The sequence below is a fragment of the Ostrea edulis genome, chromosome 1, assembly GCF_947568905.1.
Source record: "Ostrea edulis chromosome 1, xbOstEdul1.1, whole genome shotgun sequence".
NCBI lineage: Eukaryota > Metazoa > Mollusca > Bivalvia > Ostreida > Ostreidae > Ostrea > Ostrea edulis.
This window is the reverse complement of record NC_079164.1, coordinates 17,787,560-17,813,099: the sequence shown is the minus strand read 5'-3', so window position 1 is coordinate 17,813,099 and position 25,540 is coordinate 17,787,560. Positions and strand designations below refer to the sequence as shown.

At 36.0% G+C, this 25,540-nt stretch overlaps 2 protein-coding genes across 3 annotated transcripts in view; one reads left to right on the top strand and one right to left on the bottom strand.

The window, feature by feature from the left end:
• The window catches only part of LOC125662667 (phosphoinositide 3-kinase regulatory subunit 4-like), a 31,733-nt gene extending 6,467 nt beyond the window's left edge, over window positions 1-25,266 (top strand). Inside the window, exons 6-35 of one of the 2 annotated variants that reach the window (XM_048894978.2) lie at window positions 558-659; window positions 1,229-1,416; window positions 2,849-2,975; window positions 3,183-3,355; window positions 3,577-3,697; window positions 4,322-4,417; window positions 4,822-4,916; window positions 5,027-5,066; window positions 5,632-5,714; window positions 6,289-6,364; window positions 7,108-7,255; window positions 7,789-7,835; window positions 7,949-8,050; window positions 8,383-8,517; window positions 9,015-9,152; window positions 12,876-13,052; window positions 13,222-13,278; window positions 13,368-13,411; window positions 13,607-13,750; window positions 14,451-14,496; window positions 14,603-14,846; window positions 15,010-15,190; window positions 16,486-16,625; window positions 17,611-17,704; window positions 19,216-19,307; window positions 19,590-19,694; window positions 20,139-20,264; window positions 21,255-21,412; window positions 22,889-23,064; window positions 24,856-25,266. In XM_048894978.2, the coding sequence (XP_048750935.2) occupies window positions 558-659; window positions 1,229-1,416; window positions 2,849-2,975; window positions 3,183-3,355; window positions 3,577-3,697; window positions 4,322-4,417; window positions 4,822-4,916; window positions 5,027-5,066; window positions 5,632-5,714; window positions 6,289-6,364; window positions 7,108-7,255; window positions 7,789-7,835; window positions 7,949-8,050; window positions 8,383-8,517; window positions 9,015-9,152; window positions 12,876-13,052; window positions 13,222-13,278; window positions 13,368-13,411; window positions 13,607-13,750; window positions 14,451-14,496; window positions 14,603-14,846; window positions 15,010-15,190; window positions 16,486-16,625; window positions 17,611-17,704; window positions 19,216-19,307; window positions 19,590-19,694; window positions 20,139-20,264; window positions 21,255-21,412; window positions 22,889-23,064; window positions 24,856-25,057 (3,657 nt within the window). In that variant the 3' untranslated portion in view covers window positions 25,058-25,266. Of the gene's footprint in view, window positions 1-557; window positions 660-1,228; window positions 1,417-2,821; window positions 2,976-3,182; window positions 3,356-3,576; window positions 3,698-4,321; window positions 4,418-4,821; window positions 4,917-5,026; window positions 5,067-5,631; window positions 5,715-6,288; window positions 6,365-7,107; window positions 7,256-7,788; window positions 7,836-7,948; window positions 8,051-8,382; window positions 8,518-9,014; window positions 9,153-12,875; window positions 13,053-13,221; window positions 13,279-13,367; window positions 13,412-13,606; window positions 13,751-14,450; window positions 14,497-14,602; window positions 14,847-15,009; window positions 15,191-16,485; window positions 16,626-17,610; window positions 17,705-19,215; window positions 19,308-19,589; window positions 19,695-20,138; window positions 20,265-21,254; window positions 21,413-22,888; window positions 23,065-24,855 lie in introns of both variants that reach the window. The other variant, XM_048894970.2, reaches the window with a different exon arrangement.
• Window positions 10,303-12,861, bottom strand: LOC125662689 (uncharacterized). Its single transcript, XM_048895001.2, has 2 exons — window positions 12,706-12,861; window positions 10,303-12,526 (listed from the first exon to the last, which is right to left on the bottom strand). The coding sequence occupies exon 2, from the start codon at window positions 12,522-12,524 to the stop codon at window positions 10,452-10,454; it is 2,073 nt and encodes a 690-aa protein (XP_048750958.2). The 5' UTR covers window positions 12,525-12,526; window positions 12,706-12,861; the 3' UTR covers window positions 10,303-10,451.
• Window positions 25,267-25,540: the final 274 nt, after the last annotated feature.

The window sequence follows — 25,540 nt, the reverse complement described above, 5'->3', positions numbered from 1 at the left end:
TGTTGTTAACTATATCAGTATGTGAGGGCACACTTCTGTGTTGTTAACTATATCAGTATGTGAGGGCATACTTCTGTGTTGTTAACTATATCAGTATGTGAGGGCATGCTCTGTGTTGTTAACTATATCAGTATGTGAGGGCATGCTCTGTGTTGTTAACTATATCAGTATGTGAGGGCATACTTCTGTGTTGTTAACTATATCAGTATGTGAGGGCATGCTCTGTGTTGTTAACTATATCAGTATATGAGGGCTTGCTCTGTGTTGTTAACTATATCAGTATGTGAGGGCATGCTCTGTGTTGTTAACTATATCAGTATGTGAGGGCACACTTCTGTGTTGTTAACTATATCAGTATGTGAGGCATGCTTCTGTGTTGTTAACTATATCAGTATGTGAGGCATGCTTCTGTGTTGTTAACTATATCAGTATGTGAGGCATGCTTCTGTGTTAAAATATATCAGTATTTGAGGGCATACTTCTGTGTTGTTAAATTATATCAGTGAATATTCTTTTGGACCTCACCAATTTTAAGCTGTGATTCTTTTTTCTGACAGGTTTGTCATGGTGACATAAAGGCAGAAAACGTGATGATCAGCAGTTGGAATTGGCTTCTCCTTACTGACTTCGCCAGCTTCAAACCAACGTATCTACCAGAGGTAAAAATCCTCCATGTAGATGCTTCTTCTGGTTTCTCAGGATTTTAAGATGTTGATTTTAATTGAATTTCTGTTTCCGATATATATATATATGAACACTATAGATGATAATGTGTGATTGGTTCACAAGCAACGGAGACAGAAATTCAATTAAAATCAACATCTTAAAATCTTGAGAAACCAAAAAACATGTAGTCTGCGTTGTAAATATGTTTGTAGATTAGTGTAGTTGTAATGCTAGATGTATTTATATGTAGTTTTTGTTATTATTCTCTGTTAATATTGGCCACATTATGTAAATAATTCTTTTCGTTTGTCCTGAAGAAGGGACGGGTCGTCCCGAAAATTTGACAATCTAGTTGTTCGTGTCGTTGGTCATTTTAATGCTTTGTATAATTTTTTGTATTTGACCTTGTATCTGTGTTGTGGATCCAACACTTAAATTATATATATATATATATACACCAGTGTTACTATAAACTAGTAAGGTATTGTACATATACATGATCATACAATTCTTTCAATTAATCTGATAGTCATTCCTAAACACTTTCTGTTTCTCCTATCAGGATAATCCTTCAGATTTCTCCTACTTTTTTGACACATCACGAAGAAGATGCTGTTACATAGCACCTGAAAGATTTGTAGAGAGTGGATTGAAGAACCAAGAAGGTCAAGGCCAGACTATTGATTTGACTTCAGGTGATGAGGTCAAAGCAGGTGACCTTACTCCACCAATGGATATATTTTCTGCAGGGTTAGTTAACATCTGTACATGTATGATTACCTGTATATTATACAATTCATTGTACTTTTTCCATAGTTGTGATAAGGTTGGGTTTTTTTTTTTTCACTCCATAAAGTTAGAGTTGTGTTGGAAATGAGGTACATGTATTTAAGGTCAAAATAATGTACAAAAATACTGAGAAACTCAGGTTGCACATTTATGCAAATTTAAGACATTGTTTGTAATTATATGACATTTTCAAAAATATTTCTTACTTTTTCAAAGGATTTTATCAAAACATAGATGTATTTTCTACTGTCTATTCAGACAAAAGGGTGTTAAGAAATTCTGTTCTGATCTGTATTTTAATTCTAAAAATTGCATCTACATGTATATTGAAAGAGGCAATTTTTTAATTGGTAATACTCGAACATTTTCCTTATAATTATGCACTTCTGATGTCATTGTCTATGACATCATCAAACAAAATGACAAGTTCAGTGAAAAAGCAGATTTCTTTTAAAAGTATCCACAAAATCAAAGGAAGAGTGTAAGTTGTGGCTTTATTAGACAACTGCGTACGAAAAGGGAGAGTTGGATAACAAACTGGAGATGAAGACAAGAGCAAAACCAACAACTAACCAATCAACAGTTTAAAAATAATGTTAGTACATGTAGTAAAGGAATACAGGAAAGAAAAATCAACTTCTCTTGTAACACTGAACTGGTGCAGAAATAATTGACTGAACTTTTTTATTTCTAAAGAAGAATGGCCTGGTAATTCCCCAGACCTGAACTGCATTGAAAATCCATGGATTATTCTGGCCTACAAAAATCTGCACCCAACATCCATGAACCAGTTACATTGCTGTCTTCAACATGCATGGAAGGAAATACCTCAGAAACATTCAATTTCATTAATTCGGTCAATGCCAAACAGAATTAAAAAATTACCGAAATACAAAAGTGGGCTGTTTGTCTGGGTATTAAAATTCACAAAACATGCACTTGAGTTGTTTTTTAATATTTTAAGTGAAGGAACAGATTTTCTTGATAGTCTTTACATATCTCATCTACTACAATTGGTGCATGTTAGAGGCCCTATTCTCCAGGAGGAGAGAAGGAACTAAGTCATGTCACAATTGGTGTACTGCTAGTACTTTCCACATGTACATTTGGTGTATCACTGGTACATAAATGTATCATGCCTATGCATCTCATTTGAGTGACTGAGTCATAGTTTTAAATGCTTACACTGAAGTTGCAAGGTCAGCAGAATACATATATTTTGTATACTATACTCATATCTGGGTGGTTTTTTCTTCTAATTATATGTACTTTTAGGTATTTGACTTGCAAGTTATTTTTCATTTGTATGATTTGTGATTTATTTGAATATTATATACATGAATGATTTTTTGGGGTTATTTTCCAGGTGTGTGATTTGTGAGTTATTTTCCAGGTGTGTGATTTGTGAGTTATTCACGGAGGGCACTCCACCGTTCGATTTCTCCCAGTTACTAGCCTACAGAAATGGAGAGTATAGTCCCTGGAAAGTCCTAGAAAAAATTGACGACAATTACATCAGAGTAAGTCTAGGTCAAATTCTTGTATATTGTGTGGTGGACAGCGCGTGGCAGTATTCAGTTTGCAAAATTGTGAAAATGTACTTTATAGAATTATTTTATCTTCTGTGAATTTTGTTCTAGGTTAGCTAGTGGTGTGTCACATGATCTAGTACCGAGTCTGTTTGAATTGTTATTAAATAATGCTGTACTTGGACATTTTCTTTCCAGGATTTGGTTCGTCACATGATTAAAAAGGACCCCTCCCACCGTCTCTCAGCAGAGGAGTATATGATTCAGCAGAGGGGCAAGGCCTTCCCAGAGTACTTCTACACATTTCTCAAGATCTACCTCCAGCAGTTTGTTTCCACCCCAGTCATTCCTCCCGATGACAGAATTAGCAAGTGAGAATGGATTTCTACTCCTATTTCTCTTTTTGACTTTGGATTAAGACTAGTTGATTATATGCACATTGATTGAATTAGACATTTCCAAAGTTGGTTATCATACATGTATAAAAGGAACTTCTCTTCTCAGTTGAAAATCTAAGGGATTCTTTGTGATGGTTTTAGCTTCAATAATAGATATTGTTTTTCTGTGTTGCTAATATTTTCTATGTTTTTAGGATTAAAAGGGATTTCCCGAGGATTATAAAGAGTCTTTGTCCTCAGGAAGAAAGGTCTGAAGAGAATGTCGGTCTGGTCCTCATCATCTCACTTCTGGGATCCAGTGCCAGGAAACTTCATGTGAGATATATTTAGTTTGGTATTTGAAAGGGTAAAATTATGCTTTCACAAAAGGGAAGGATGTCTGGGATGGCCGGGTATCAGAGTGGTTAATGCACTCTCTTCTCATTGCTACAACCCGAGTGTGGTCCCCGTGATCAGCAGTGGTTGTATGTGAAAGGGTATGGTGGTCGCCTGCTCAGACATGCAAGTTTTCTCCAAATACTCCAGTACCCTCCCACAAAATGACCCCCTACCATGTTCCTTGTTGTTTGTTTGTCCGACTTTAAAAATAAGGATTTTTATTATTATAGATTGTCTGACAGACAAATATTTAGCATAAACCAATTAAAGAATGTTTTGTATTACATGTAGAATGTATTGAGGAATGGAACTGCACACATGGTTGCTCAGTAAATATACATGTACTTGTGTATGTATGCTTATAGTTTGTGTTCCATGTAAGCTGAAATACAAGTAACACAGTAAATTGTTCATTGTTACAACAGCCAACCATGTATATTCTTGATTGTTACAACAGCCAACCATGTACTTTATATATTTTAGTTTTGTTGATTATTTCAGTTTTATTTGTGTTGCAATATATGTTGTGTATTTTAGTTTTTTGTTCATTTTTTATTTCAGTTTTGTAACAGTAAGCTGACCGCTTTGCAGCTCTTACTGGAAACCTCAAAGTTTGTAACAACAGACATCATACTGGATAGAATTATTCCATACATGGTAAACAAAAACTGTATGAACTATTGATGTATGTAAACAGTGTTTGACCTTTACTCTTGTCTGCCGGTCTGAGAACAACAAATGATTTGCAGGATCGATGAATTTAAAACTTTAGTACTGGTAATACATAGATTTTCATTTTATCTTGAGTCTCCAGAAAGATAGACAAATCTAGTACAGGACCAGTAACTTTACATGGTTACTGGTCATGGTAAGTGGTGAACACTTGCATGTAAATCTCTCGAGAAGTTGCAAGGGTCAATCGATAGCCTAATTATTTTATGCGGCAGTGGTGTATGTAGTTGTGGCTGAGTAAATTTTCTACAGTTCAAGGATTGATTCTGTTTTTCAGCTGAGTTTTCCAGTTAAGTTTCTACAGTTCAAGGATTGATTCTGTTTTTCAGCTGAGTTTTGCCAATGACCAGTTTCCACGAGTGAGAGCTGAGGTGATTCGAGTGGTCACACAGTGTCTGGTGGACATAGACTCCATTCCGAGGAGGTCAGAACTTGTGATGAGTCGTAAAAACTCTAACAGTACATCTTTATAATGGCATGATGAATTTTAGTATTGGTTGAGTTCAATCAAAAGTTTTGATATTGTAATTGCAGTGATGCCAATGTATTCCCAGAGTATATTTTTCCAAACATAGTAAGTTTATACTTCATAATAGCTGTCAATATTGTACATGCATGTACTGTGTATAGCCGTATTTTTGCTGCTTTTTAATTTTCACTATATTCCCTACTTGCCAAAACTGTGAAATCAAAACTTGAGTAAATATACATGTATACTATCCATAACATTAAATATAGAATGACATTAAAAATCTGTGTAATTACTGTAAACCAACATTTAATTTGATGACTTTATCTTGCAATTTACCAGTGATAAACTGGTTCATGGTACGAATACTAATTTTTGCAACTGAGATGATCTTAAATAAGTCCATGAGCCATCAAGGGACTGGTTCGCAACTAGAAATATTTCTGAAAACGAGGTTCTTGTGAACCTCACGAAAATATATCGCACGCAAATAGAAGTTGGTTTCCAGTAAAAATTCATAAAAATGATGAAAAGATGAAAAACTGAAAATATCAAGGAGTGACTTCTAAGCTTTATTAAGTAAATAGAATTAGTGGAGTAGTTTAAGTGTGGTAAGGCGTGGCCTTCCTTGTCTTACTCCGATACTTAATGCCATTTTTTTTTTTAACAGACTCACTTAACACAGGACCCTGTAGTGATGGTCAGGGCTGCTTATGCTGAGAACATTGCCAAGCTGGCAGAAACAGCTCTCAGGTAAATACACTGCATATTCTATGGCAAGCTATCGTGTACTGGTCGTCTGTGTGTAATTAGCTATAAAGTTAAACTTCTGTCATCGGTGTAAAGTACATGTATCTGGGTGTGCTCACCAAACAGGGACTTGGTTATACCTGATGTTAATCACTTATGTAAAGTACATTGAGATTTGTGGAGTAATCTGTGTTTTGTGTAGGAAGCAATTTGTAGATATATTTATGCATCGCTTAATGATAAGAAGATAGGTAAGAGGGAAATATTACAAAGTAGATATTTTTGGCTTAATTTGTTAATAATTGGACAGATCGATAGGCTTGAACTTTAGCTAGATAATGCCTTGGAGCTGTAAAGTTTTTAATAATAGGACAGATTCTTATGCTGTACCTATGGCTAGGTAATTCCTTGGAGCTGTAAATATAGGAAAATACCGTATCCACAGAATCCCAGAAAATTAAATAACATTGCATATTGTTCCAAAGTAAATCATTCTGACATTTTCTCTCAAATGACAATATAAAGTACATACATGTGTATGATAATACATATCCTATGATTTGCTTTTGGACTGTAGAGTTTTGGAGATGACCCAGAGAATTGACCTAGAAGAGAATGAAGAGGAAGAGGCTGTAGATGGTCTTTTGTATCAGGTGAGTTGGAATACCAAGGAACCAGTAATTCATAGAGTTCTGTATCACGTTACCAGAAATAGAATTCTGTATTCTATATCTGTATCGTATATCTAATTATAAAAAGAAGGGATCGAAAATTTTTATGTACATGTGATATATTTGACAAAGACACATTAAGTCAGAAAATCCCCTCACAGGGGGATGGGATTGGTTGAACTTCACAATGGTGAGAGATTAATCGATGCAACTTCACAAGGGTGGGGGATTAGTTGATGTAACTTCACAATGGTGGGAGATTTGTTAATGTATAGCTTCACAAGGGTGGGGAATTAGTTGATGTAACTTCACAATGGTGGGGGATTAGTTGATGTATAGCTTCACAAGGGTAGGGGAATTAGTTGATGTAACTTCACAGTGGTGGGGGATTAGTTGATGTAACTTCACAGTGGTGGGGGATTAGTTGATGTAACTTCACAGTGGTGGGGGATTAGTTGATGTAACTTCACAAGGGTGGGAGATTAGTTAATGTATAGCTTCACATGGGCAATGGGAGTGGTTGACACATAAAAAAACAAGGGCAGGGGGATGATTATATGTGCAAGATTGTAATAGTTGGGGTAACATTCAGAAGTGCAAAATAATGAATAAGTTTCTGTTTTTGTTGATTAAAATCTATTTGAAATGCAGAGAAATGACCTCTCTCTTACAGAAGATTGTGGTACTGTGTGCATTATTTAAATCTGGAAATTTGTTCTAAACAGGCCAATTATGACATAGAGCTCCTCTCCCTACAAGAAACAATCCAACAGAAGGTCGTGACCCTGCTGAGTGACCCTGACAATAGTGTCAAACAGACTTTACTAGAGAACGGAATTACAAAGCTGTGTGTGTTTTTTGGCCGTCAGAAAGGTACGAAATGTACATTTTGTGTAATAATCAATCAATTACACTGTCAGAAAGGTACGAAATATACATTCTGTGTAAACAAAGTATCTATCAATCAATTACACCCACTATTTTACAGAAGATGAAATGTAGAATATATAATTGTTACACCCACTATTTTACGGAAGATGAAATGTAGAATATAATTGTTGAGTTGAAGTGTCTTTCATTGTTATAATGTAGAATATAATTGTTGAGTTGAAGTGTCTTTCATTGTTATATTGTAGAATATAATTGTTGAGTTGAAGTGTCTTTCATTGTTATAATGTAGAATATAATTGTTGAGTTGAAGTGTCTTTCATTGTTATAATGTAGAATATAATTGTTGAGTTGAAGTGTCTTTCATTGTTATATTGTAGAATATAATTGTTGAGTTGAAGTGTCTTTCATTGTTATATTGTAGAATATAATTGTTGAGTTGAAGTGTCTTTCATTGTTATATTGTAGAATATAATTGTTGAGTTGAAGTGGCTTTCATTGTTATATTTTATTTTCAGCCAATGATGTTCTTTTGTCTCACATGATTACTTTCCTCAATGACAAGGTCAGTACATCTAGTTTCAGGTGTTTTTTAAAAATATCGAACCAGTATTTATTAAATTATTGACCTGAGGATTTTCACAGAGTAATGTTTGACAAGATTTGGGATATTTTCAGACTGACTGGCATTTACGTGGCTCATTCTTTGACAACATAGTGGGTGTTGCAGCCTACGTTGGCTGGCAGAGCTGTTCAATACTGAAGCCTCTCCTGGATCAGGTGAGGAACAGATGAAATGATATCTACAGTGGTACTCCATACCTCAAGATTACTCATTACTGAATACATATAACTTTTTATGCCCGAGATTTGGGAACATATAGTTTTGGTCTGTCTGTCTGTTTTATCTGTTTGACTATATGTCAGTAAAAATGTTTACCTTGCCCATAAATTTTGAAGTGCGAGTGATAGAGCTTTCATATTTCATGTAAACCAACATTTATTTATGTTTGAGAAGTATCATTATCAAACACTGAACAGCTTATCATTACTGAATGGTAGAGACACTGTGTTTTACATGTACACCTTAACCTTTCATTGATTTTTTTCAGGGCCTGAGTGACTCAGAGGAGTTTGTGATCCACAAAACATTGGGAGTTCTACAGGCTCTTACAGAATTAGGTCTGATACAGAAAGCTATGCTGCAAGAGTTTTTGCATGAAGTTGTCCCATTTCTAGCACACCCTGTAAGTAATCATTCACATAGCATCTTATCTGGGTCATATCTTAAAGTTAATGATACCAATTTTACACGACCATACTCTGGACTACTACATGACCAATACATTCTATTAGTGTTCTTATTGCGTATGTCGTGCTACTTTTTTTTAATAAGGGTAACTTTTTTTGTATATTTTGCTGTAATGATAATGATATAAATAATAATACTTTATTTAGAGAAGGTGACCTGATTAATGCACCTGACTATTCCTCCACAGGGCCTTCTAAATTACATATAATACAAAATACAACCGTATTACAAAGCGCATATCACAAATTAATAATAGATCTACATATATACACATACATGCAATAAATGTACATGTGATATCATCCAATATGGATATGGAGGGAGAATCAGAATCAATTTCAGAAAAAACCAGTGATATGGTACATGTGTATGTTTACAGTACATGTGTATGTTTACAGTATACATGTGTATGTTTACAGTATTTTGTTATAGGGGATCTGGATTCGTCAAGGGGCCGTAGGATTTATTTCGGCCTTGACCAGAACCTTCAATATTGCAGACATTCACTGTAAAGTCTTGCCTGCTTTACAGCCCTGTCTCAAGAAACCCATTCTACAGGTGGACAAAGAGGTATGACTATTTATCATTGTACAGACATGAAATAGACTATTTATCATTGTAATGAGACATGAAATAGACTATTTATCATTGTAATGAGACATGAAATAGACTATTTATCATTGTACAGAGACATGAAATAGACTATTTATCATTGTACAAAGACATGAAATAGACTATTTATCATTGTACAAAGACATGAAATAGACTATTTATCATTGTACAAAGACATGAAATAAAGAATTTATCATTGTACAGAGACATGAAACATTGTACAGAGACATGAAATAGACACATGCAGAAACACACTGGAATATTTTAGAATATATATGTGTAAAACAAACTAATGTTAGTATGAGAGAAACATTCACAAGATTTAGGAGTAACCATTTCGTACAAACATTCGATCATCATCATGAACCCGTCCATTTATGTATGCGTTTGGTATAGAACCAGTCCACCTGTTTGCACATATGGTGGAGATGGTAGCTAAAACTTTGCATTGGGTATTTGCAAATACTGTAAACATGTCACATTTGGTTGTGTGTCCCTCTCAGTGCCTTGGACAGTAGGGAGCTTTTGTTAACTCAACTACACAGTTGTTAGACTTTGTAAGAGAAAATACTACTTCAAATCTGTGCTTAATTGCAGAAAGCTCCTTTTCCACTGAATAGTCTATATGCTAAAGATACACATACTGTACGTATGCAGCAAGATTAGCCGCCGATAAAAGTTAGATTTGCAGTTTTTCTAATGTTTCCAATATCATTCTGCATATTAAAGTGAAAAAAAGATAATACATGTACACGTCATTGCTTCCATTGTTTTTTGCAAGCATGCTTATACTAGTTCCATGCTCCATGGTAATATATGCTCCATGGTAATGTAGGCTGCATGCTAATCAGTGATTTTTAAAGACTCATTTTAGGTCCAAATAACGGCCCTTTCCCCTCCCCAAAAAGACCATTTTCTCCCCAAATTAACTTGCACTTTTCCCAATAATAAAAACTGGCAAAAAACGTATTTGTTAAAAAATAAGTTCATTGTGAATAGTTTATATATGACATGACAAAGATGCATCAATTCTAGATGATTTAGAAAGAATAGTCGAAGTTTTAAGAGCTTAAAGAAAAGAAAGTTAAGTATGTAAAATAAAAGAAGATTGACATCAATTTGTGTTTGATTTCTTCTTTAATATGAAATATTTAGCATATTTACAATAATGATAAGGTTTTCCCAATTCGAAAACCACAGGACCCTTTTGAAAAATGTTGAAAAATCACTGCTAATACAAGTTCTAGGAGTTTGTCTCTAGTTGTTGTCTGTCTCATTTTCACTGCCGAGGAGTAATACACGCATTTTTGTTGCTTCCGTTATGAAGTTGATGGGCGTTTGTTTAAGTGAAGTGAGGTATGCCTGTAGAGCTTGGTCCAGATTCCCAGCCAGCTGATGACAGATACCAAGGATTTCCCAGGCAGTGTCCCGAGTGTGACTGACAATATACTGGCCACAGTCATTAGAAACCAGGGTATGTAACTCCTGCAGGGACCGGGCCCCTAGCTGACTTTTTACTCTGTAGTGACACAGAAAGACAAGAAACATATGGAAAACAAAAGGGGAGATTATTAGAGCTCTTCTTTGTCTTGTTTTCATGAGGAGAGACAACTCAACATCTAGCTCGCAGAATTGTGCGAGTAGTGGAATGTGAATATCAAATGCCATAGCTTCCTTCATTTTCTCTGTCATCGGTTTTCCCAACATTTCTCTGGTATATGCCTTCTTATTTTTGTATTCGTTCCAGTAGAACACATGTGTTTGATAAAGTCTTGTTTTTGCCTCTTCTAAGGTGTTTAAGGAATATTTGAATTTACCATCAAGATATTGAAACAGTGCTAAATAAAGATTGTCACTAGCACACCCAAACTCTGATGTTAGCTTTAGTAATCGGGATCCAACTGTTTTGTGCTCTCTGTAAGTTTGCCTATTTCTCTTGCATTTCACTCCACAGCTACAGCTAAATTGCTCTATAAATGCTATTTGGTGATACACATTCAGGGCATGTCTTTTAATGAGAACTTTTTCAGTGAGGGACATGCTTCCTGTGTTCATGTGAGTTACATTGTAGAATGCTTTCCTGTCGTAATTGAGCTCTTGGTTTTGAAGGGCATTGATAGAAACCAAAGTGTGTTGCAGCACAGCATCATGGTCATACTCATCGAAGTGGACTTCTGTTGATTCATGAATAAGTCTGTTGGGATTGTTCAAAACCTTGCTCATCATCTTCATCAGAGAAGAGCATTGGGCGAGACTTTGCTCTCTGGCACAGTAGAGATCATACATTTGTGTAAAGAGTTTCTCTTGATCAGCACCAACAATCTTGAAGACAAACAGATTGTTCTGTGGAATGAAGAAGTTAGGGCAATACCCAGTGTATACCCACTGCAGCAGCAGTTTAAAGCATTTCCAAAAACAACTGAAGAAATTCTCCTTTGACCAGTGAAATTCAGGGTCAGTTTGAATGGCCCAAAACACAGCAGTTTTTAAGAAATAGGAACACAATAATTTGTCTTCTTCTTTCACATTTTTGTTCAGAACTTCCGTCAGAAAAACTTTCAATAATGCGTAACAGAGAAATTGACAATGAGTCATGGCATACACTAATTTTTGTTCAGCTTGAACAAAGGATATGCGCCACTCATAGTCCAGATTTGGGCCGTTTTCGAGTCGGGACTGCTTGCTACCAACAGGCACAAAGTGACAACCAGAGAAGACAATGTTTTCAAGGACCTTTATCTCAGGCCACCTGAATCGCATACCTCTAGAGACCCAGTCATTAGCTTGTGGTGGCCATTTTCTGCCAACAAACCCTACCGCTCCATCATATTCATTGCCAGCCACTGTGTTTGTTTGGCATGGACCATGCTTGACAACTTTCTGACCAAAATAAAGTTTATCAGCATTTTCCAGATACTTCCTACTACTAAGATAAGACAGAGACCCTCTTTGAACACAGGATTGTTTAGTTATGGTATTGTTTGTGGGGTGCATGTTCAATAGACGCAGAAAGACTGTCCCTGGAATAGTCTCTTGGTACTCCATAAGAATGGTGGTTTCTGTGGTAGGATTGTAGTAGTGTGCATCTGCTAAGTCCCAGATAACATGGTGGTTTGTTGGGTAGTACATGATATCCACATCGGAGCCTGTCATGCGTAGCCCCTCCCTGTGACTGCCAGCACTTCTCCTGTGACAGGCCACACAGGACATTTGATTGTAAAGATAGTCACAGATATCTATTTCTGTTCTTCTCATAGCTATTTCTTCTTCACATCCCACTATCTCAAGCATCCGGTTGTACAGAAGAACAGAGAAGAAAGGGTCCTCCATCTCTATAAAAAAGGAGATTAAACAATGCATATAGAAGAAAGTGAAAGTAGACTATAAGCCTTTGAGGAGCTAGAAAACTTGATAGCCGAATTACTTAATTCATGGAAGCAATTTATATATCATTGACAGTAATTCAAACTGTAACAAAACTCCATCAGGAAGACAATACCAAATGGCTTACCTGTTGTGTATATAAAGGAGTTCCAAATTAAAACAGGAAGTTATTATATTCAGGACGGTACACAGAATCTAATGAATATTAATGACTTGAAATGGCGGGGAATTTCAAAAATTGGTTTTCCATATAGTTTGTAATGAATATTAGTGATATTGTAATTGTGTTTTTTCTAGATTTTTCTGCTGAATGCCCTGCAGAGCCCTATTCCCCGCTCTGTCTTTGACTACATACTAAGGGTCAACCAGCCAGACAGATTGTTCGACATTCTGAGGGAAAGGCAGTACATGAGATCCATCAGCAGGCAGGGCCACCGCACTAACTACCCAGAGCTAGACGAATCCATGTCACAGGTCACTCTCATTCAGAGCTCATTGAAGATCACAGTGTTATTTATGATGAACCTTTGAAGTAGAGGATATCTGCCATTTTTTTTTTCTGATAAAGAATATATCCCCATGCCTAATTTTCGTTCATTAATATGCAGAACTATGTTATTAAGAGAAAACATGGCTTTTGTAGGTGTTTAAAAAGCTGACTTCCTTTGGAATGGATGAATCACATGAGGATAAAATTCTTGTAAGGACATGCAATTGGTGTCTGATTCTACTTATTTTGAAAATGATACCATTAGTTATTCATTGAATGGTCTATTATTTGTTTTGCAGGCCATGAAAGATTATGTGATGAAATTACACCGATCCAGAGCAGGGTAATGCAAACTAAATAAAGATATCGCTCTGTATTTTAGAAAGTTTTAGAGTAACAATCTATGGTTTTTCCTCTTGTTAAGGGATTTTATAGCAATATTTGCAAAACACAATTTCAGATGACCAGGAGATAAATGTAAGACTTAATGGTGGTAGTCATTGTTAATCTCTGTTTGTTTTGATATCACTCCCTCCAGGTCTGTGGATACCAAAGAGGAAATGAGGGATTCCCTGGGTGTGTTCTGCATCGTGGGCCCTGGCAAAGCTATAACAAGGAGACATGCTGAACTGATAAAACAAAAAGATCTAAAACAACAGGGGGTGGATTTAACTGTTTCTAGGTGTGTATAGTGCATGCAATGTGAACTGAAGAGGGAGGTTCAGTTGAATATATGTGTCTTTTCCATGCTTTAATCGAAGAGTAATAACAATTGGGGGGGGGGGGGGGGGGGGGGGGGGATCCATACAGTGGTGACTAGAATAGAATTTCCAATTTTGGACCCATTAAGGGTATTCAGAACAAATATAACATGAGTATTGAAAAAATGAAATAAAGTAAAATAAACCGGGAAAGAGATTCAAATGATACCGCTCAGGTGATATTTAAATACTTCGTGTATAGTGTATAAGTACATTAATAGATGTACAAAATGTTATAATGGCAGATGTATAGTATATAAGTACATTAATAGATGTACAAAATGTTATAATGGTAGATGTATAGCATATAAGTACATTAATAGATGTACAAAATGTTATAATGGTAGATGTATAGTATATAAGTACATTAATAGATGTACAAAATGTTATAATGGTAGAGGGAACAAAATGCTATAAAAATATGGTATACTACTTAACTAGATATTATAAGTTTTGTCCTCATTTATGTTTATGGGTGATGTGAAAATGATAGATAATATGTGTATAATGACTATACGTGTACAGTATATAAATGTGTATGTATTCAACAACAAAGACATAGTGCTCTAAGTTGTATTTCAGACATGTACATAATGGTTTATTTGATTTTATGTTTTTTAGTCGTTCTTCGAAAAAGAGTCTGCCTAAAGACCAATCTATCAACATGGTGAGTCGCTGTATATCTAAATCCTTAATAGTTATGGTAGAAGAGAAAATCTCTCTCTGATCCCTTACAAATTATATAATTGTATATACATGTATCATTATTTTAGAACTCAGAATGGAAGAGCATGTTTGGTTCAAATGAATCAGATTCTTCAACAAACAGTATGTCTCCAAAAGTGAAGACTCTTCAGAAAACTGCAGAGACTCTAGAGAGGAAGTTAAACACTTCCCAGACTCTGAGTCAGTCCTCCTCATCATCTGGAAGCTTTGTAACCATGTCACAGAGTCAGATGTCAGTGGAGGGGTCAGCTAGGTCTGTAGCAGAGAAAGGCTTGGAGAAAAACCCTACAAGTAAGGGTGCTTTGTGTGTTACATATTACAAAGTGTCAGAAGCAGGAGACTTCAATTTTTTGTGTTCGCTGTTAATGTGAAGTGTTTCCTGATTGAGTCATGCTTTTTAGATTAATGCTTTACTTGCAATAAAAATCTGATGCTTCATGTCTGTGCATTGTAGCAAGGTACAATAATTGTAAGATAGCCCTGAGAAACATTGTTCATAAGAAGCGAGAGCTATACTCAGCTGAGTCTAAAGACTTGCTAGAGATAGCTTGGGAGAGGAGACCCCCACCCAGTAACTGGAAACCTAAGGGGCTGCTGGTGGCCCATCTACAGGAACACAGAGGTGCAATCAACAGGTAGGGGGTGAAACCTTACTGATTTTGAAACTGCTAGTGCTGTGTTTAGTGTAGCCCTGCTATGTGCTGAATATACATGTATGTACCATGACAAACACAACTTTTGATATTGTTAACCAGTTTAAGGTGGCTCACTACACCCTGAAATACATGTAGTTTCTCAAATCAGTATGCATTGATTTAATCATGAAAGATATGATGACATGTAATATTAGTATATATGCCAGAAAGGCAGAAAATATGCAAATTTGGATAAAAACATGATTTTCAAAAAAATTATTTCAACACATATAAACATGATTTTGAAAAAAAATTATTTCAACACATATAAACAAAAGACTCTGGTGAATTTGAACTTGAGATCTGTGGTTCACCAGCCCATTGCTATAATCACTGAGCTATGATGATAGACAAACAAATCAATCGATAGAAATAATTTCATAAAAAATGTTAACGCCATCTTGTGACGTAGTGTCATAAGGAGTATAAGCTTTAGTGAGTGAGCTACCTTAAGGGACATGGTACAATAACAGCAATTATTTACCATGAAATATAAACATTCTTTATTATCTCTGACATTTGGTATATTAATCCTTTTCTTGCTTGTCGTAAGAGACGACTAAATGGGGCGGTCTTTAGGATGAGAATGCAAAAACCGAGGTCCCGTGTCACAGCAGGTGTGGCATGATAAAGATCTCTCCCTGCTCAAAGGCCATAAGCGCCGAGCATAGGTTTAAATTTTGCAGCCCTTCACCGGCAGTGGTGACGTCTCCATATGAGTGAAATATACTCGAGAGGGACGTTAAACAATATTCAATCAGTCAATCAATCATAGAATATAAATATTACACAACCTGATTTGCATGGGAATTTGTACACAATTACTTGATTTAATGAATTTTGATAAATTAATACACAACTTGTCAAAGAAAGACAGTGGGAATATGAAATTTTCAGGAAATCTTGTCAGGTTTCTTTCCTTTAATTTACTTATAAATTTGGTAGAAAAATTCAAAATCTTGGTTTCCATGGCAACAGATTTCTTGAATTTTCTTCAAAAGCCTATTTTCCAGAATATCACAGCACATAGACACTTATAATGTAAATTTTCATGCAATACTGATTCATATGAAGACAATATTCTTTATAATAATTATAAAAAAAAATATTATTGGGTTTTCTTTATTTGTATAAGTTAATTATTAAGCAATGAAAGAAAAATATGTACAAATTTAAGGTAGCAGTACTTAGAATTTTCATGGGTTACCCATTCGTTTGTATTATCTACCTGGCAGGATACAAGTGTCCTCAGACCATGCATATTTTGCCTCGGCTTCGAATGATGGCACAGTTAAGTTATGGGAGTCGGAGAAATTGGAGGGGAATAGCGTGGCTAACCGCTCTAAACAAACCCTCAAAGAGACCTCTGTACCAGGTGAGATATTTATTTCTATCAATGAGATTTTTTTTAAGTCAGTTTATCACATTTTCAGTATCTGTTATGTACTGGTAGCTTTTTATGCCCCCTTCAAAGAAGAGGGGCATATTGCTTTGCACCTGTTGGTCGGTCTGTTTGTCCATCTGTAGACCACATTTTGTCTGCTCAATATTTTGAGAACCATTCATTTGATCATAATGATATATCATATGGTGTTTAGTTATGAGTAGAAGAGGACCCCTAGTTATTTTCAGGCCAAAATGTCATGGTTCAGTCCACTCTGGACATAGGAAGATATTGTCTGCTCGATATCTTGAGAACTCTTTCTTTGACAGTCATCAAATTTGATACACTGGTACATCCTAAGGTGTAGATAACCCCTATTGATTTTGAGGTCACACTTGACTGACATCAAACTTGATACATAAGTATATCCTAAAGAGTAGATGTCTCCCTATTGATTTTGAGGTCTCAAGGTCAAGGGTCAAACTGGACATAGGAAGATACTGTCCACTCATTATCTTGAGAACCCTTTTCTTGACAGACATCAAACTTGGTACACTGACTGGTACGTCATAAGGAGTATATAACCTATATTTTTGGTTCACTTGGTCAAAGGTCAAGGATCAAATTGGACATAGTAATATATTGTCTCCTACACTGTATATTTTAAGAATCATTTGCTTGATTGACACCAAACTTGGTACACTGGTACATCCTAAGGAGTAGATGACCCCTATTGATATTGAGGTCACATGGTCAAAGGACAAAGGTCAATCCTTTCTGGACATAGGAATACATTGTCTGCTCAATATCTTGAATTGTTTTGGCACTACTATCCAATAAATGATGCAAGTGTATAAACCTTTCCATTTTGCACTATGGAGGGCATATGTGTTTTACAAACATTTCTTGTTTCTTCAATGTTGCCAATGTTTCTGACTGTCCATTCTTTAAAAGTTTTTTTTTTTTATTTGTACAGGAGAAAAAGTGAAAGGTTTGGTGTTCTGTGAAGCTGCTGGTCCATCTTTGTCTCTTGCCACATTCACTGACCTGGGGGCGATCCACATCTTCAAGTCAGTAGTTCACAATCCACATCTTCAAGTCAGTAGTTCACAATCCACATGTTCAAGTCAGTTAGTGTACAATCCATCTATACAAGTCAATAGTGTACAAACCACATGTACAAGTCAGTAGTGTACAATCCACATGTACAAGTCAGTAGTATACAATCCACATGTACAAGTCAGTAGTGTGCAATCCACATGTACAAGTCAGTAATGTACAATCCAGATGTACAAGTCAGTAGTATGCAATCCACATGTACAAGTCAGTAGTGTACAATCCACATGTACAAGTCAGTAGTATACAATCCACATGTACAAGTCAGTAATGTACAATCCAGATGTACAAGTCAGTAGTATACAATCCACATGTACAAGTCAGTAGTGTACAATCCACATGTACAAGTCAGTAGTATACAATCCACATGTACAAGTCAGTAGTGTACAATCCACATGTACAAGTCAGTAGTATACAATCCACATGTACAAGTCAGTAGTTCACAATCCACATCTTCAAGTCAGTAGTTCACAATCCACATGTTCAAGTCAGTAGTGTACAATCCACATGTACAAGTTAGTAGTATGCAATCCACATGTACAAGTCAGTAGTGTACAATCCACATGTACAAGTCAGTAATGTACAATCCAGATGTACAAGTCAATAGTGTACAAACCACATGTACAAGTCAGTAGTGTACAATCCACATGTACAAGTCAGTAATGTACAATCCAGATGTACAAGTCAGTAGTATGCAATCCACATGTACAAGTCAGTAGTGTACAATCCACATGTACAAGTCAGTAGTGTACAATCCACATGTACAAGTCAGTAGTGTACAATCCACATGTACAAGTCAGTAGTATGCAATCCACATGTACAAGTCAGTAGTATACAATCCACATGTAGAAGTCAGTAGTGTACAATCCACATGTACAAGTCAGTAGTATGCAATCCACATGTACAAGTCAGTAATGTACAATCCAGATGTACAAGTTAGTAGTATGCAATCCACATGTACAAGTCAGTAGTGTACAATCCACATGTACAAGTCAGTAGTATACAATCCACATGTACAAGTCAGTAATGTACAATCCACATGTACAAGTTAGTAGTATGCAATCCACATGTACAAGTCAGTAGTGTACAATCCACATGTACAAGTCAGTAGTATACAATCCACATGTACACAAGTCAGTAGTGTACAATCCACATGTACAAGTCAGTAGTGTACAATCCACATGTACAAGTCATTAGTGTACAATCCACATGTACAAGTCATTAGTATACAATCTACATGTACAAGTCAGTAGTGTACAATCCAGATGAACAAGTCAGTAGTATACAATCCACATGTACAAGTCAGTAGTTTAAAGAATTGAAAAGATTTTGCAGGGTAACTATTTAAGTTATTTTATCAGGGTAACTATTTAAGTTATTTTATCAGGGTAACAATTTAAATTATTTTATTAGGGTAACAAATTAAATTATTTTATCAGGGTAACAATTGAAGTTGTTTTATCAGGGTAGAGACAGGGAAGGCTACATGGTACAAGAACCTGAATGTGGACAAAGTCGACTATGGGAACATTGTAGACATCAACTTCTTTGATACAGGTAAGAACATTTAAACAACTCTCTGATTTATTTACTTACTGCTAAAAAGACAGGAGATAATTATGTGATTTGAGAAAAAGAGTATTATGATGCTAGTGAGGTCATTGTTGACTATTCTATAGTCTATCTGGTTTACATTCTCCTATTTGTGTGGAAAGCATCAAATACTTGTGTGTAAAATTATTTCTAATGAATGGAAAGAAATGTTAGTAGTTGTAATCAGTACATTTATTGAAATAACAATAGAGGACTGAATATAGTGTGCAGTGTGAAATTTTACAGGTGCTCAGTCAGTGTTGTCCTATGCCACTGTGAATGGATATTTAGTAGGGCATGATCTCCGTTCCAACAAGGAAATCTGGAAGCTCCGGAACGACCCAAAATCAGGTATCAAAAGAAAATCAGACTGCAGTATATTTAGCTCTAGAAAAGATTTTTATATAATTGCTCAATTAGAAAAGGATGTTAAAGGGAAAGCAAAATTATGTATGAAAAAATTTAGACAATGTCTCAAATAGTGTGTTCTTGTTCAAGAAATCAAAGATTACCTGTATAGATACGGAATATAAACAAACTAGTTCAGTAAATGTTCCGCCTGTGTACTGTATAGATATGGAATATAAACAAACTAGTTCAGTAAATGTTCCGCCTGTGTACTGTATAGATATGGAATATAAACAAACTAGTTCAGTAAATGTTCCGCCTGTGTACTGTATAGATACGGAATATAAACAAACTAGTTCAGTAAATGTTCCGCCTGTGTACTGTATAGATATGGAATATAAACAAACTAGTTCAGTAAATGTTCATACCGCCTGTGTACTGTTGTAGGTTTGATTACGTCGTTTGCTGTTCACCATTCTCAGTGCTGGTTAGCAGTGGGTACCAGTAGTGGCACGCATGTCTGTTGGGACATGAGATTTCAACTACCCATCAACTCCATAGTCCACCCCACTGGTAAGAGCAGATCAGTTGTTTCATGTACATGGGTTTTTTTTGGGTTTTTTAAATTTACAGTATAAGTGAAGGTTATAAGCATTGTAAAGTGATCATTTCAGGACATGAAGTGAACTGCTGAACATACATGTATGTAGAGGGCATTAAAGGTGTAGTCATCAAACTTGAAATAGTTGAATTTTGTTTGTGACTTGCAAGTTGATTGGCTGAATAACATACTTTCAGCAGTATGACTTGCTACATAAAGCATTGTAACATCATGAAAGCTTGACAACTTATTTTTGTTTAAAATTCATCCCAAAAGATTATCAGCACATATTTATCAAGTGATGAATCAAATGATAAGAATGGACCTACATTGTAATAGCAGAGAATGTTATTTCGTTACATGATTTGTTGCAGATTATATTTTGCAGACACTGTTTTGCAGTTTATAAGCACGTCCAATTTTTTGCATTGACATTCTCTTATTAATAAGAACATTTTCATAAAATGGATAAAAATGTTTTTGCATAAATCATTATCACTATGGAAAAAAAAAAAGATATGGATTTTCAAACTTAGATGATGCATTGGGGTTTTATATATATAAATGAGAAAGTCGATGTATAAAGGACAGATAAGTCTTGTCTTCATATTGAAATGTGTAAAAGTATTTAGGAATTTAAAGTTTTGCTCTGTATCTTAACCTATACTCATGGCAATGGAAAATCATTACTACTTCTGAAAAAAATATGTAATCAAGCATATCTCAGGGACCAGTAATTGGTGTTCACTGAATGCCATGTGCAACCTTTACTACAGGCAGCGTCAGATTTTCTGCAGACAACTCTTAATTGCTAGTGATTCTGTTATTACAGGTTCTCGAGTGAGACGATTGATCATGCACCCCCAGGATTAATTGCTAGTGATTCTTTTATTACAGGAGCTCGAGTGAGACGATTGATCATGCACTCCCAGGATTAATTGCTAGTGATTCTTTTATTATAGGTGCTCGAGTGAGACGATTGATCATGCACCCCCAGGAGCAGTCTTGGTTAATCTCGGCCACCCAGGGAAACAATGAAGTGTCGATATGGGATGTAGAAACAGGGGCCAGACAAAAAGCTCTGTGGGCAAGTCCTACCCCCACTCTCAGTCTCAATCAGGTGTGTACATTTATGCACAAAATGGGAAACTTCCTTGTAGGGATAATTCTAAACCCAACTAAAGCTGGTATTTCAATTCAAAAGCAACAGACCCCATGGGGATCCTGGTTAGAATAAGTCCTCAGTATCCCTTGGTTGTCATAAGAGGCAACTGAATGGGGCTGTCCTTTGGATGAGACCGCAAAATCCAAGGCCCAGTGCCACAGCAGATGTGGCACGATAAAGATCCCGCTCTGCTAAAAGGCCGTAAGTGCCAAGAATAGGCCTGAATTTTGCAGCCCTTCACCAGCAATGATGACATCTTCATATGAATGAAATATTCTTGAGAAGGACTTTGAAACAATATACAACCAACCAACCAAAAGCAACAGTGTTTTGATATTTCATGGAAGGTCGACCTGTTTGTTTTTATATGCCCATTGAAGACGGGATGTATTATGGTATATCGTCATCCATCTGTCTGTCCAGACCTTGTATGCAAAATGAACTGTAAGCTCCAGGATCTTACAACTTGGTACATTTGATCACCTTGATGAGAGGAAGATGCCATTTGTTTTTTAAGGTCAAAGTCATAGTATCAGTTAATAAGAAAACCTTGTAGGCAGAATACAGATCGAACTATTGGAGCTAGGATCTTACAACTTTGTACATTTAATCACCATGCTGAGACAAAGATGCCTTTGTTTTTCAAGGTTAAAGATCAAGGTCGTAGTATTAGTGAATAGGAAAACCTTGTAGGCAGAATATAGACTGAACTATTGGAGCTAGGATCTTACAACTTGGTACATTTAATTACCACGATGAGATGAAGATGCCTATGGTTTTTTAAGGTCAAAGGTCAAGGTTGTAGTATCAGTTAATAGGAAAACCTTGTAGGTAGAATACAAACCAGACTATTGGGGCTAGGACCCTCAAACTTGGTACACATACTCTTCTTCATGCCAAGTGGGGGGACACCTTTTGTTGTTCAATGTCAAAGTATCACTTAGTAGGAAAGCCTGGTAGGCAGGATAAAGACCGAACTATTGGGGCTAGGACCATCAAACTTGGTACACATACACCTTATGCCAAGTGCAGGATGCCTATAGCTTTTCAAGGTCAAAGTCTTAGTATCACTTAGTAAAAAACCCCTTGTTTTCATTTTTCAGATTTTTGTACCCATTATGAATACAGGTATTGTCCTGACATTTTGTCAGAACATCCATCTCAGAGAAATACATAATCAGTTCATATTTCAACTTTATTGGTGCACCATGACCTACTTTAGGGTTAAAAGTAGGTCAAATAGTTTTCTGGATATTTTCTCATGGATACAGATATTGCAATGAAGGTTGAACGGGCTTATGTTGTATCGTTTGCAGTACTCTTGTTTAGTTATAATCTGGGAATTTGATTAGATTCTATGTGTTCTTTACCTCCATTTCAAACTAAAATTCATCTCCATGTTGTGTATTTATGGCTGGATTTTGTCTGCAGGCCAGCCACCATTCTGTATATGGGTTACACATTGCTGTGACAGACACCAACGTCTTTATGCTTACTGGTGGGTCTGATATGAGAGCGAGGTTCTGGGACATCTCCTACCCCGCCAACTCCTTTATCCTGGCTGGGGCCGCCAGTGACCCTGTCCAACAGACTGGGGTTAACTACAGGTATGGAACTGATTAACTCTCTGTACTCTGTTAATAAAGGTGTGTGTGTTCTTCTCTGTTAATACAGGTGTGTGTGTACTTTTGTGTACCTTATTAACTGCAGGCAGGGTGATACTTTTTTGACAAATTTTTGTTTTTTGAATTTCATGACAGAAATGTTTTTACTGTGGCAGTCGGCATTTCTTCCCTAGTATGCCTTCAGTCTTATCATACTGCCTTGTGTGTAGATTATCTTGAGGTAAATGAGGCTTTTTAAATCAAAATTTGTCTGTTGTCTGTCATTAGACTACTCCAGAACCAGTGTGCCATGTCTACTACACTTTAGAATGGGCACAAAATATCTGTTGGTGATGGGGATTTCATTTCTTTGAATGATGGACCATATCCATTTCCAAAGGTAGACAATTGGGGGAATGTAAATAAAAGAATAATTTATTAAAATCTCCAATATATTAGATTAAAGTTATTTATACAATGACTCGAGGGTCCAGTTGCACAAAAGTTAAGTGTAACTTCTAGTTAATGGTATATATTTATATTACAAATTGCATTTTCCTCTATGAACCAACCAATTGCAGCGTGCGACACAATCCGTTCACATTGACTATGAACGGATTATGAACTAGTTTAAAGTACGCGACTGAGAGAGCGTAATGATTTGAAAAAAAATAGAACAACTGTTACAAAGATCTCACAAGTCACACCTTTGGATTAAGATTGTAAACTTACGTGGATTATCATCTCAATCTTGCGGTCTCCTACCTCCAAAATACAGTGCACCTTGCATTGTTGATAAAAGGCAGGGTGAGACGAAATGTGACGTCATGTCTATGTGTTGACGTACGTCACAATAACTACTGTGACAGAGGCTAGGAGTTTGTTTTATGCAACAAAATAGAAGCAATGTAAACAAACTGTGTTTTAGTAAATGAATATAATAAATATAAGAAATGAACATCACTTTTGAGCTGTTCATGGTCAATTTGAACGGATTTGGATTTGAGGCAAATTCTCTGTGAATCGCTAATGCGATTCACAGAATTTGCCTCAAATCCAAATCCGTTCATACTGACCATGAACAGCACAAAAGTGATGTTCATTTCTTAAATGAATGTAAGTTTATGGCAAGTTAACTGTAAATAAAATCTAACTAACTTTTGTGCAACTTGAAATAATTAGATTGAACATGCCTGCAACTGAATATAGTGTAGATTCAAGGTTGTTCAAACCATGACCGTTGGAGTCAAATTGGGGCCAAAACAGAGGTTAAAGTTTTTAAAAAATGGGAAAAGATTTCTAAATGCTTCTTCCCATAAAGAAAAGGGTGCAATTTGTTAAATTTACATGCAAGTATCCCCATCCAGTGTAGAGTTAACTTGGTTGCATGGAGAATTATTTAGGTAATTCATTCACAACATTCATGTGGACAAATTTTAAATTGGTATGCAGGCAAGGATTATAATATAGTGTAGATTCAAGTTTATTCATGATATAATGGGAGCACAATATTTGTTTGACTTTAATGTGGGACCCACTACCTATGTGGCCCATTGGCCTCTTGTTGAATATAATCTTACAAAATATTATTACCTCTGCCAAGAAGGTGTTTCCTGTTTTAATGTGTGGAATTTAATGAAGCTTTAATCTGAAGTAGGCCTTGCAATAAGTAACAAAGATCGGGATATGGATCCTTAATTTTTAGGAGTGGACTGTTGAACCTTGGTGGAGGTTTCAGTCTATTGAAGCTTTAGATATCGGTTTAGCACATGTATGTATACGGTACTTTTGCAGAGCCAAAATTGTGGATGGAGTGGAAGTGATTCAGGAATTCTACACAAAGAAGCAAGTAACTAATGATGACACCCCACGTCGGGGCCCAGAGGCCCCACCCCAAGGTCATCGGAACATCATAAGTGATATCAACCTATGTCAGACATCACAGTGCCTGGTAATCACTGGCTCCAGGGATGGCGTCATCAAAGTGTGGAAATAGTGAACAACATTAAATCTGTGATTCTGTGTCAGTGATGTACGTGTGGTATACCTGTCAATGAACAACGGAGACTAAATAAAGAGGAGTAATAGCGTATTTTCTGTAATCACCTGATGATTACAATGGATATTACATATGTGGACATTGTTAGTAATACTGACAAAACTGTGCAATATTTGTTTAATAGATAAAAAAAAAATTCAACATTTTATATGTATTATGATTTATTAATTTTTGCTATGTTCCAAGGCAAGTTGCTTTCCTGGCTTGGATTTCTCTAAAAAAAAATCTCAAACTTAAGGTGGAGTGAATTCTCAGACTTAAGTCCAAGTTTCGACTTAAGTTTCTTTTGAGAAATCCATGCCTGGCTTGGAGGTTATAAAACTTTTACCTTCCTCAAACTCAGCCATGTTTATTTTGAGTATAACTCTGAGCAAGCCCCAAAGCATACTTGAAAAGTTTGAGCATGTGCTCCATTTGAGT